This window comes from Anser anser (assembly GCF_964211835.1).
Source record: "Anser anser genome assembly, chromosome: 2".
NCBI lineage: Eukaryota > Metazoa > Chordata > Aves > Anseriformes > Anatidae > Anser > Anser anser.
Genome location: NC_139721.1, coordinates 116,941,943 through 116,954,369, shown reverse-complemented (window position 1 = coordinate 116,954,369; position 12,427 = coordinate 116,941,943). Strand labels below are relative to the sequence as shown.

Sequence of the window (12,427 nt, the reverse complement as noted above, 5' to 3'; positions counted from 1 at the left end):
TGAAAGGTCTAGTATATGAAGCTGTCACCATCACAGAGCAGACCCTCCCCTCCCACTTTGCAGGCAGAGACGTCTGAATCAGAGCTTGAAGGACTGAGGAAAAAAGGGAGGAACAGCGATGCACGAGGGGTTCCAGGGCCAGGACAACAGTGAGGGAAAATAGAGAACCCGAACCCGGTTTGCAATAGGCTATTTGGGAAACAAAGTTCAAAAGCAACAATTATCGATAACAAAATATCTAACACTGATTCATGTAAAGAAGTATACATCTCGGTCTTGCAATCAGATTTAAATGAACAGCACCCTAATCAGAGTCAGAAACTATGCAAAATCCAGCGAGAAAACAGAGATATAGCTTATGCTAATACCAATGTAACATTCACATTCAGGAAGCTGGAGATTTGAATCAAACTGGAAAAAAGAATCCCAGCAGACACTGAAAGAGGTAACTATCTTCCTTAATCAACATGAAGAACAAAGTATTTGGTTTATTCACAAATAGGCACTGTTCACTGCTGTTTGCTAAAATCACTACTGCACGTATAATAGTTATATATATTAAATGCAACTTGCTATTTAAAACTACGGATTCCTTTTATTTTTGCAAAGAAACTTTCCAAATAATCCTTTAGTCAAATCAGCTAAAAATGTACTGAAAAAAAAATGGCATAAACGCATACAATCCCAGCAAAACAGGCCGCCATTACTTACCTCTGTTTATATTTGCAAATGGTCCCTCAACATCTATGGAGCTATGAGCAAATTCAGGCCCTCTGAAAGACTGCTGAAGCTGCATCATACTACCCATGGATGGCTCACTTCCCAGGGCTCCTCCAGTCCAATATTCAGATTGTGCCCCAGCAGCTAAAAATGGAAAAGAAAAAGAAAAACAAACAAACAAAAACCTCTCTTAATTATCATTTAAAAAAGTAAGTAATCAGTCTTAAATGTTCCAGCTGAAATCTGAAATCTACTGTCACATGGTACTGATCTTTTTTTTTTTCCTCCTTTATCAGATTTGCTCACACCTCCGTGTCCTGTAGTTCTAAACGAGTGTTTGTCTGAAGTTATTGGGAAACCATCCTCATAAAGGATGTGGTTATTTGCTATTACTTGTTATTACTTGGATTGCTCACATCTATTGGGTTCAAATGCTGACTTGGATTACAAATCAGTAAAACAGTTCACAGTATTGCTGCAGTCATTTGTACACATCACAAAATTGACTACTTTTGTTCAGGAATGTTCCAGAGCTGAAAGAATGCAAAGGGGCTCTAAGTCAGGATTGAAATACATTTTCTGTGCTGTGTGAGACAGCTTTTGCAGCATCTCTTCATAATAACCCGGATTGTGCTTCTGCTGAACTATATAAACACTAAATAATCTTTAGTGGAGAAAACTGTGAAATTGAAAAAGACTTACAAAAACATAAGAAGGGAAGTATGAATTCAAAAATGAATTTAACACAAAAGGCCAAGAAGTTATATAAAAGAAGACTATCTGTACCACTACAGTTCAAATGGACAATTGCTATGCAAGGAGACAATCACTGCATTTTGAAATGTTTCTAGTTTTAAACATCACATATTAATATTGCTGACAAGATGTGATTGTTGATATATCTCAGTAAGCAAAGCACATGTTATGCAACAGCACTTGAATGCAGGGTTTCCTCAGTAACCCTTCATGGTGCAAGAAGTAAATGGTAGCAATCCTTAACAGTGTCAAGGTGTTAACTGTCTGCTACGCTTACTGCTCAATTTTGAATCAGATACAAAGCGACGTAACTGATCACATACCTATCTGAATCCCTCCCGCATTATCAAATACCTCTTATGGTATATACAATGCTTTGCCTTTTGTATCATTAAGTTTACTAGGGTTTCCCTTTCAAAAAATTCTTCGATGAAATTACTCTTTTGGCCAGTTCATGTTAAATATCTATATCTGCTACTTTGAAAAGTACAGTAGCAGAGATTGGGATACTTCTTCATCCATAGTTTTAAGTCTAAGATTCCCTCTGGTTTCAGTTGTGCTCTTCTGGATCCTTTGGAACATAACCTCTCAGGTCTAGAATAAGAAAGCTCAAAAAAGCTTGGAAGAGACTACAAAACTCAGAATTGTTCAAAGAACAAATAAAAAAAAAAAACACGAGTCACTGTGTCTAGACAGTGCTCTATTTTCTACATTGATTCCTGCATAAGACCAGAAAATTGGGTTTTCTCACAATATAAACTAGGTTTGTAAAGGCAGCTCCTTTTATCCTTGGAAATATTTTATGTTGCTTTTCAAGCTGGATTAATAAACAGAAGATAAATAGTAAACCTTCTGCTTTACTATTCATAGACTTCAGTCATGTTTCAACACAAAATGCTAGGGATGAAATTCTTACCTGTAACATCTGTACAATTGTCATCAGAATCAGACTCTTCAGGATCAAACACTTGGATTCCCTGGGCCTGAAGTCTCTGAAGTTTTGCTTCTAGCTCTCGTTTGGCCCTCAGTAAGTCCTGAATCTCATTTTCTTTAGTTTCTCTAAAAATCTATAAGTGGAGAAAAACATAAGATTGAAATACACACCATAAATCTTTTGAAATTCAGTATCATGTTCCTGAATTCCTATTATGTGCTCTCAATTAGAAAAAATAACTTTCTAGCATTCTTTTAGCAGGGAAAGGCTAAATGTGAACAATAAAAAATAAACATAAGTCTATAAATGAGCAGAAAACATAGTTTAAAATGTCTAATTTTAAAATCTTACCATTTTCAAGCTTAGCATACTGTTCTGAATGTTAGGAGTCTGCATTAGTATGGGAAGCTCATTAAAAATGGCAAGTAACTTTCTTGACCTTTTAAAGTTTAGTGTCTTCAGAATCACCACAAGTAGTAATTTCTTTCAAAGGTTCCTTTTTATTTTTTCCAAGAATAGAACACAATCAAGTATCTCTAGCAGTCCAGTTTTTAAAACACTACCATTGTAAGGGGAAGAAAACAAGAACCTAGATTTAAATACAACAAGATGAAATCCTCTTCAAGTCTCATTTTCTTAAATTAACTCAAAAAAAAAATCTCTTTTAATTTATCTGCTAAATATGGACACCTGTTACATGTAAAGATATCAAGAAGCTTAAAACAGCGCAAAAACAAGGCCTATTGCCCTGCTTTGGATGGTGAAAATAATCATCATCTGCAGCAAGGGAAAAGCATCAGCTTGGCCTTTCAAGTCATCCCCCAAAGAAGTGCAAAGGCTTTTCTCTTTAACTGGCTGTCATTTTTTAGCAGTCAAAATAGATGTACCAATACACATCTCTTCAATGTAACCTAGTAGCCTTAAAATGCTAAATACAAATATATATTGAGAAATAATAAAATTGTGTTTATATGTTCCTTCAGCACGTGTCAGTCTGCGGCACACATTTTCCTGTCATTCTCAGGTACCAAAATTGCAAGAATCTGTGTTGAAATAACACAGGAATTTAGCTGAAAATGCATCACTGAGTATCCTCCTTTTAGTATGTAAAAGGTTGTTTTCTATTTTTTCTCTGTTTTATAGGGAAGTTTTAGTAAGATTATTTTGAAGAAAATAATCAGCCAAGACCATGATACTGCAATCTTTTTAAGATGGAAAGGTCCCCGTAAAAGCTGTTGGAAAGGAGTTCATTTGGGGGATGTGACCAAGTAATATCTTTATCTTTTTTTTTGATCATTTTCCCAGGGAAAGAAAAGTCAAGCCATACCTTAAACTGCCTTTTGACCTTGTCTCGATCATGTTCAAACGTTGCAGCTCTCTCCATGGCTTGGTATTTAGCTTCTAACGCGCATTCTTTCTCTCTGAGTATTTTCTGGTAAGTTTTCTGAAGTGCCTGAAAACATTTAACACACCGTTGTTTTTTTTTTTTTTTTTTTCTGAAAGAGCAGAATAGCCAATAAAAGCCTCAGCTTGTCAAAAACATTCCCGATCAGGACAGCGCCAACCCAGCACCCTACAACTCTCCCTGCTGCAGAGGAGATGCAGCGCTCGGCCCCGTCCCTAGAGGCGCACCTTGGCCACACCTTGACAGCTCACCAGGGTGGCGTGGGGACATATGCCACTTCCCCAGCACCCTGCCTTCCTCGGGAAGGAAAAACCATCGCGCTCCTCGCCTCCCCGCCACAGCTCTCCCGTGAAGCGGGGCGAGTGGTCCGAGGGGGCGGCGGGGGGCTACCTGCAGCTCGGCGCGCAGCCGCTTGTTCTCCCTGTCCAGCTTGGCCTCCTTCTTCACCATGGAGGCCACCTCGTTGTTCTTGCTGACGCGGAAGATCTCGTACTCCTTCTTCAGGCGCTCGTACTCGGCCACGCACTCCAGCTCCTGCACCGAGGCGGTCGACTTGAAGCTGGCCCCGATCAGGCCGCCGGGCCGCGAGGCCCCGACGCGCCGCAGGGAGCCGCGCAGCAGCCGGGCCTTGGGCTTCACCTCCACCGGGATCTCGCAGGCCTCGCCGCCGCCGTACGTGTCCTCGATCACCTCCCCGACCCCGCCCGCCGGGCTCACCAGCGACGACGCCGTCCCCATGGATAACCCCCTGGGTTAACCCGGGGAGGGGTTAACACCGAGGGGAGGAGGAGGCGCCGTTCCCGGAGGCGGCTGCTCCCTGCCCCAGCAGCGGCCCCCTGCCCCTCACCGCTCCCCCGGCCCCGCCGAGCCGCGGAGCCCGCCCAGCCCCGGGGCCATGGCTGGCTCCTGGCGGCGGCCGGAGGAAGGGAGGGCGGGAGGAAGCCGCTGCAAGGGCCGCCTCCCTCTTTCTCTCCCTCCTTCCCGTCCCGTCCCGTTCCATCCTGTCCCGTCCCGTCCCGTCCCGATCCGCGGCGGGGGGGGGCGGCTGGCGGTGGTATGGGCAGGGAACGGGAAGCTCTGAGGAAATGTGGGTTATTTTCAGGTTTTGCCTCAAAATAAAGGAGCTAAGCTGAAATCTAACGCCGGGAGGGCGTGTGGATCATGGGAAAGGAGGGCTCGAAAGGCATATCTCCGACGATGTTCACAAGGAGCAGGGTGCAGGAGGGGTGCCTGCTGTGCCCCGGGCACGGCAAGCCCTCCCGGTCGCCCTGCCGCCATTTTAGCGTTCCTCGGGCAAGCCTCACGTCCCCCCGAAGCCGCCAGGCCCTGCCGAAAAGCCAGCGAAAGTTTTCCATTTTCTCTCCAAAGTATGCCACCTCACGGGGTCTGTCACTGGCCTTGAAAGCCACACAATGCACCGAGATGATATACAGGTTTATAAGGCTCCAATCTCCTCAGCCAAATGCACGCATACAGGTTGTGACCCGAGCTTTTATGAGGCTGAGACCCTGTGGGGAACTCTCTCTCACCACCTTAAAATACTGACCCTTGAGAGCATTTAGTATCCTCTGAATAAAAAGAAATGAGAATTGATGGTACTGCGTTTACCAAGAAGCAAGTGCTAGGTAATGACATACCACACTTCGGCTCAGTGTTTGTGTATTGCGCAGCTTCCATAGCTCAGTTTAAACTTTTTAATTCTCCATTTGATAATCTTCCCTTTTAGGAATAAGGCAGTTGTAGATTACATGCCTTTTAGATTATCCTCTGACATGGTGTGTTTGATAGCTAGTTTTAAAAATGAAATGCGTTCTCTGTCCCCTGAAAATTAAATGTTGTATGCTGAAGGCAGGGTTATGTACCTCTTCAAAAGCTTTGGTTCCTTCGACCATCATGGGTATTTCAGAGAAACAGATCCATGAAACTCAGGAGAATGTCAGTTTGTTCCCACATCTCAGAACCTGTTTTACTGTCAGCATGAAAACCAAAAATATAGCTACTTTAAAGCGATTTTTTCCTCGCATATGTGCCAGGTTTGTTAGACATGACCAATTTTAATACCAATCTTTTTTTTTTCTTAAAGAATCATAGAAGCATTAAGGTTGAAAAAGACCTCCAAGATCATCTGGTCCAACCATCCTCTTACCACCAATATCACCCACTAAACTATGTCCCTAAGCACCGTCTCCAACCTTTCCTTAAACATCCCCAGGGACGGTGATGCCACCACCTCCCTGGGCAACCCATTCCAATGCCTGACTGCTCTTTCTGAGAGGAAATGTCTCCTCATTTCCAACCTGAACCTCCCCTGGAGCAATGTGAGGCCATTCCCTCTTGTCCTATCACTAGTTATCTGTGAGAAGAGGTTGAACCCCAGCTCTCCACAACTTCCTTTCAGGTAGTTGAAAAAAAAAAATTTAAAAAAATGCTAGAAATATCTTTCCATTGATACAGTCCCGAATCTCAAAATCTATTGAAGGGAAGATCACTTACTCTTGTGTACAATAGAGAAAAGGGATTTTCCTAAGTGAAAATACTGAATTTGGAGAATATGCCAGTCTCTGAGCAATGGCTACTTCGGAAAGACTAACCTCCCATATATTTTTTTTTTTTTTTTTTTTTTTTGCTGAGTATCACATTTTATGGCATGCAATATCCTTTTGCTCAATTCCAGTTAGCTGTCCTGGCTGTGTCTTAAAACTTGGTTTGCTGTTAATAAAATTCATTTGCCACTGACGTGATTTTGCCCTAACTTTCCCCCTGTGTTTTCATGGGGGAAAAATAATTTCTTGTCTGAATGTCATTTATGATTACATTGGTAATCTATTCCAGTTAAACTATTTTTTAGTGAAAAATCAAAACAAAAGATACAGAATATATGATAACTGTAGGAAGAGGAAGGAAGCTACTGTGTCTTCTCTAATATTGACAAGAATATGTACAAGGTGATTCAGCCAATGAGCCTGTAATTCCGTGACAAAGCAAGGCTCTTGGTTTCTTCATTTTATGTTGGTATCAGGCTCTCCACTGATGTTTGAGCTCTGGGAATAATTAGAAATATGTTCATGCTGGTGCTTGAACTGAATTCCTTTTGTGTTCTGAGTTTGTGAAAATCAAAATCTCTAGGCTTTAAACCCAGAATAAAAATGGTACTATTGTAAGAGCTCCTGGATTCCTTATAATAATCCACTTGACAGCAGCACATAGATTGGAGGACTGTAGATATTGTTTCTCTAATGCCGCCTCTGGATGCATTACAGAAACGTTATGGGTAGTAGAGAATATGTTGACACAAGCCTTTCTAAACAGAAAGATTACCCTGCTTACTTGTTGTTTCATGTGTTGGTTTTCTCTAATGTTTAGAGATTAGGATAGCTTCTTTCAACATCTAATTTGTAAGCTAACAAAGATTGCTTTAAATCACCCATTAGTACAATTCAGAAAGACATCCAACTGTTCATATCTTTGCACAGATGTTGGAAATAGCATCTCAGAAAATCTGAGGATGAGCTGTCTTAACTTACAGAAAAGAATTGACCGACAAAATTGTTCACTGGAGAAAATACCAAGTTCTTTAAAAACAACCTTATCTTGTTACATTACTTTTTTAGGCTTCATTTGGAGCAGCCCAACCTTTAGTACTTTGAGGACATTGATGCTCTGTGAATTGTGTCATAATGTTCTTCACCATTCAGTGCAGACATTTGGGATGCTTCATAAGCTTCATGTTTAACATTACTGTTATTTACCTAATATAGAGCCGTTGTTAAGACAATTCATGTGTGGGATGTTGGGGTAGCTTGACCCTGGCCAGTAATTAAGCACTCACCAGTCATTCACTCACAACCCCTGCTGAGCAGGATGGGGAGAGAATCAGAAGAGCAAAAACAAAAAAACTTGCGGGTCGAATAAAGATAGTTTAATAAGTGAAGGAAAGAAGAAAAACAAACAAGTGATGCAGAGGCAGTAACTCAACACTTTCTAGCAGCAGACCAATGTCCAGACTATGAAAGACTAACCCCCATATTTTTATTTTTATTTTTATTTTATTTTTATTTTTATTTTTATTTTTATTTTTATTTTTATTTTTATTTTTTGCTGAGCATCACATTATATGGCATGTAATATCCCTTCGCTCAATTCCAGTTAGCTGTCCTGGCTGTCTTAAAACTTGGTTTGCTGTTAATAAAATCTACTGGGCTGAAGTTTAAAAACATTTACATGGTACCTCTAGGGAGAGTGCTTTTGTCTTTGATATATTTACTATAATACCAAATGATTTATTGTTGAAGTTTTTTATTCTTGTCTTTAATTAATTTTAGGTACTGTTATCAATGGGTAATGAACAAAATCTATCAACGTGAGGATCTGTCCTGTGGAGGTAAGTAGAGCTGCCAGAACTAGCCTTCTGATAGAATATAGGATTTTTACATATACTATTAGGTTGAGCTCCAACTTAGCTGATGTTCATTTTACAGTAATGTATCCAATATATAATTACCTATGTATCCCTGTAAAATTTAGTGTACAAGGTCAGGATATAGGTAGTTAAGAGGAAGCTGAAGACTTTGAGGTTACATGTTGCCAGAGATTGACTACTTGCTAAAAATAAGAGTTGCTCTGATTAGAATAGATGTCAATAATGACCTGAAAGCAGAAGATGCTTTAAATGAAAGGCAGCTGAACAAACTTCTACAAAACATCCTTTTTGTTAACTCATGCTGCAGTGACTTAAGGCTATATACCGCAGTCATAAACGAAGTGTGGTAGAAGCCTTTGTAAGTCACTATTGAGTTGTTTGTGCCTGCACTGGATCAAGTTGATTCATGAGAGATGATTAAGATGATTAAGAGAGCTCTACAGATGATATGCAGTGAAAAGATGTAACATGGTAAGATTAGTTTTGTCCTGGATTATATATGATTCTACTTCCCTCTTTTTAGTGATGATGAAGACCTTTCTCTAAAAGGTTGCTTGCTACTGGGCTGTCTTTTATTGACTGATTGGCTTTCCCTAGTACTCCAGCCTGCGTACTAAGTGCAAGCTTGAATAAACCAAATGACTGATCTACTTACTCGGCTTCTTACTTTTGTAAAACATGAGACCTGATGTAAAATACAATCAAGTCAGGGGGAATTTTCCAATTCAGATGATCTGTTTTGAATCTGGTACTCTAGTTGTTCCAAAAAAGCCTGAAACTCCCCGATCTCAAGGTCCGAGCATGAAAATTGCTTTGTTGCCTCTGCCCTGTTGTGGCACCTGCCTTTTGTTCACCTGTGTGAAAGGCATCTCTATCTGTCCTCCACTGAGGCCTTCATGCTAAGCAAGAGCTGATCAGCAGTTGTGTGGTTCCCCAGCTGCTATGACTGGTCTGTGGGGTCCTGGAGCTGTATACATCTGAGGGAATGTCTGCTACATGGTGGGGAGATAGATGCCTTCTTCCCTTTTTCATGTGACCCAGCATGGCCGGGGCTATATCTGTCATTATGACTGACTTATAACTTGCAGTCTTGCTTTGACCCAACATGAAATTGCATACGTGGGGGTTCTGGTAATTTAAGTTATTGTAAGCGGGTGTAGAAGACAGAATAACTCAGAAACTGTTTACAGTTCATCACTAGATAAGCAAGTTAGAAGTGTACATTTTTAAGCAAAACTTTGTCATAAAATTAAGCTTTAGAAGACTGTACATTTAAGTCTGAAGAAATGTGTTGAAAAACCCATCCAAAGTCTTAGGATAATTTCTTTTTCTAGGCATGTTTATGAGAGTCTCTAATACAATGGATTTTCCTTTTCAAGCTGAAAATAATGTGATATACAGGTGGTTAATTGTAAACTGCCTAACAAATTCAGCCTTGGGACATAATTTTAAATTCAAATAACTGTTGAACTTACTATGTTACACTCAGTAATTTTATTGCAGTCTATCAAGCTGAGATCAGCAGCTTCTTTCAGGAATCCATTTGTTGAGAGGCCTGAAAATTACCTGGAGCAGAGAAGATTACATAATGAAGAACATCCACTTTTAAATGCTCCCTTAACTTTACGTGTTATAGCCCTTCGCCACTAGAGGACAGCAAGACCTTGAGAAAATGGGGATATGGGGGGAGGTGGGAGAGAAATTACTAACACGGAGTTACTAAAGTTGTAGTTCAGAAGATACATGCTTCTAGCTATCATTGAGCTTCTTAAAGAATTGAGAGATATGGAAGATGTTTGGAGTCAAAATACGGAGGAGTCACATAGAATACAAAAAAAAAAAAAGTAAAGTTTTAGTGTAGACTTGCTTATCAGTCATAGGTAAAGCACAGTACTACTTTTGGGAGCCAGATTCCATTTCTATTCAATTCATGAATAGTTTTGAACTGATTTCAGGAAGACTTTGGCTTTGCTTTGTAATCTTAAATAACTACTAGGTGTCTGATTTTTGATGAAGGAATTTGACACCCTTATGAAGGAAGATAGTTACAGTCTGTTATTTTCAGGCTCCGAACAGTAGTCTGAATCCACTGGACAGGGGTCTTCTACGTCCACACCCCTCTTGCAATGCAAGAACTCCTTATAGGCATAAGCTATAGGAAATGGATTCTGAACAGTGCAATTCATAATCAGAACCAAACTTTTCACCTTCATGGCCTCAACATGTCAGGTGAGATAAACCTCTGTAATCTTTATGGCAAGGGACCCAGTGACATTTCTCCATTAAAAGCTCCAAAGAAGCTTTGAAGTGGCCTTAGTTTGTCATAAGTCTGAATTGGATTTTAACCGAAAATTCAATAATGAGTTATAATCCCAGCAAGAAGAGAGCTCTTGAACATCCATTTTATCATCACTATATTGTCATTGAACTGAGAAGGACATCTCAGATTTTGCAGTCTCATTGTCATTTCATCCTATGCAAACTGTCTGAATATTGTATGTGGTCACAATGCTCAGGAATAACTGATCTTGTTCACCAGGAAAGAGGAGTAGAAGGGAGGGAAAAGTCAAAAACAAACAAACAAACAACAACAAAAAACAGCAAGAATGAGAAATAGTAATGACAAGCAAGTGCTGTTGCCGAGCTATTTATTGCTTCAGCCAAGAGCCACAAAACTACATTGGTGCCTAACATAGGATGAGTATAGAAGAAATAAGGTGAAGATTGCCCTTAATAATTTTTAAGGTAACTTAAGAGTGCTCTTCAAAAAACCTTCCTGTGTTAGTAGGAATCTGAAATTCACTAGGACCCAAGTGAAATTTCCTGAGTACTTTCATATTTTCTTGTTCATACCCAGAACATCTGCCTTCTTGGCAGAGCCTAGAGTTGCAATAGCTTATCCTGATCTGATTTGCGAATTAGGCATCCTAAATCTAAACAAAGTTTTCTTCAAAAACACATCCAGAAATGGTGCCGCCACCCAGTCCGAAAGCTTGCCACCTATGTGAGTTCACTGGCTTCCATAGCCTACAGCAATCAGATCCCACATCTTTTGTTTCCCAGAAGGGTGCCCCTACCAGGAGGCTCTAGGGAGGACTGGTCTAGGACCTTCTGCAACTGTCTTGGGAGGACAAGTATGTCATATAGCAGAGAGTGCATGGTGTGTGGGGACAGAGAGGGAACTAAAAGGATTGTGATTTTCTAACTCTATGATTAAGAGTCCTCCTCTCTTCCAGCAAGCTAAAAAAAAGTCCCTTGTCTCCAGATATTCAGATGAGTTTGAAATTAACTCTTATTTCATTTTGTATGTCTGAATTAGGAAAGCATCTGAGATCTCAAGAAATCAGATATAAAACACACCTGGGTATAAAAACATCATTCCTTTAGGTAGCTGTTGTCTTTGTCCTTCGTACTCTGTCTGGTCAAGTCAGACTCTCTCCCTGTAGTGTCTAGAGAAGGCAGACATTGAAAGTCATGGATTGCACCATCAGGGCAAGAGGCTTAAGAAGTTTGGCATGACAGTACTAGAAGATGGTATATCTAAATCTCTTTCTGTAACAACCTTTATTCAGTGATGGAAATGGCTGCAGTTCATAGCAATTGCATATCAATTAAGCAATAACTTTTATCAAACCTATGCTGTAATCACATCAGTATTTGCTTTGATATCCGTGCCATTTTTTATTGAGATTGTTGTCACTCTTTTGCTTTTATGCACAAGCAAATTTGCTTTTAGGAGTTGCAAGGACAGTCACTTTTTTTTTTTTTTTCCTGACTTGATCAAAAGCAGAAGAAATTCTATCCATATCCTATGAGAGGATTGTTCAGAAATCCCTGTGTTGCTAGGCTAGCAATTCCCTTGATGGTAGAAGTGCCAACAGAGACACGGCGTGTGGGATGTTGAAGCCCAGCTTTAAGGAGATAAATACTGGAAAGCCTCCCAGAATGTCTTAGCATGTACATTTGAAACTCTGGTTTCAGCTTTAAACTGGTCTTAGATGTTCTGAACTCCTGCCTGCCAGAGGAAGGTCCTTTTCACCTAGCTGAATACTAAGCACTAAGTGCCTTTAGTTTTCCATTGATCCCTCCAGTTATAATTGTGTAGCTGGGAGTGCTCACTGTTGAGGGGTGCTGCTGTATTTTATTATTTGTCCTGCTGAACAGGACATCATTTCAAGAAATTAATCTGGAC

The 12,427-nt window shown here is 40.4% G+C and overlaps 2 protein-coding genes across 4 annotated transcripts in view; one reads left to right on the top strand and one right to left on the bottom strand.

The window, feature by feature from the left end:
* The window catches only part of NPHP3 (nephrocystin 3), a 28,209-nt gene extending 22,242 nt beyond the window's left edge, over nucleotides 1-5,967 (bottom strand). The window contains exons 1-4 of one of the 2 annotated variants that reach the window (XM_083825031.1): nucleotides 4,206-5,967; nucleotides 3,738-3,863; nucleotides 2,393-2,543; nucleotides 712-864 (exon numbers count right to left, since the gene is read on the bottom strand). In XM_083825031.1, coding sequence (XP_083681157.1) covers nucleotides 712-864; nucleotides 2,393-2,543; nucleotides 3,738-3,863; nucleotides 4,206-4,553 — 778 coding nt within the window. In that variant the 5' untranslated portion in view covers nucleotides 4,554-5,967. The remainder of the gene's footprint in view (nucleotides 1-711; nucleotides 865-2,392; nucleotides 2,544-3,737; nucleotides 3,864-4,205) is intronic. The other variant, XM_083825032.1, reaches the window with a different exon arrangement.
* Nucleotides 1-12,427, top strand: part of TMEM108 (transmembrane protein 108) — a 274,766-nt gene that overhangs the window by 32,181 nt on the left and 230,158 nt on the right. The window contains exon 1 of one of the 2 annotated variants that reach the window (XM_083825040.1): nucleotides 7,429-8,196. The exons of the other annotated variant lie outside the window; for it this stretch is intronic. The gene's annotated coding sequence lies outside the window, so the exon portion shown is untranslated. Of the gene's footprint in view, nucleotides 1-7,428; nucleotides 8,197-12,427 lie in introns of those variants that run through there. 2 annotated transcript variants of the gene reach the window in all.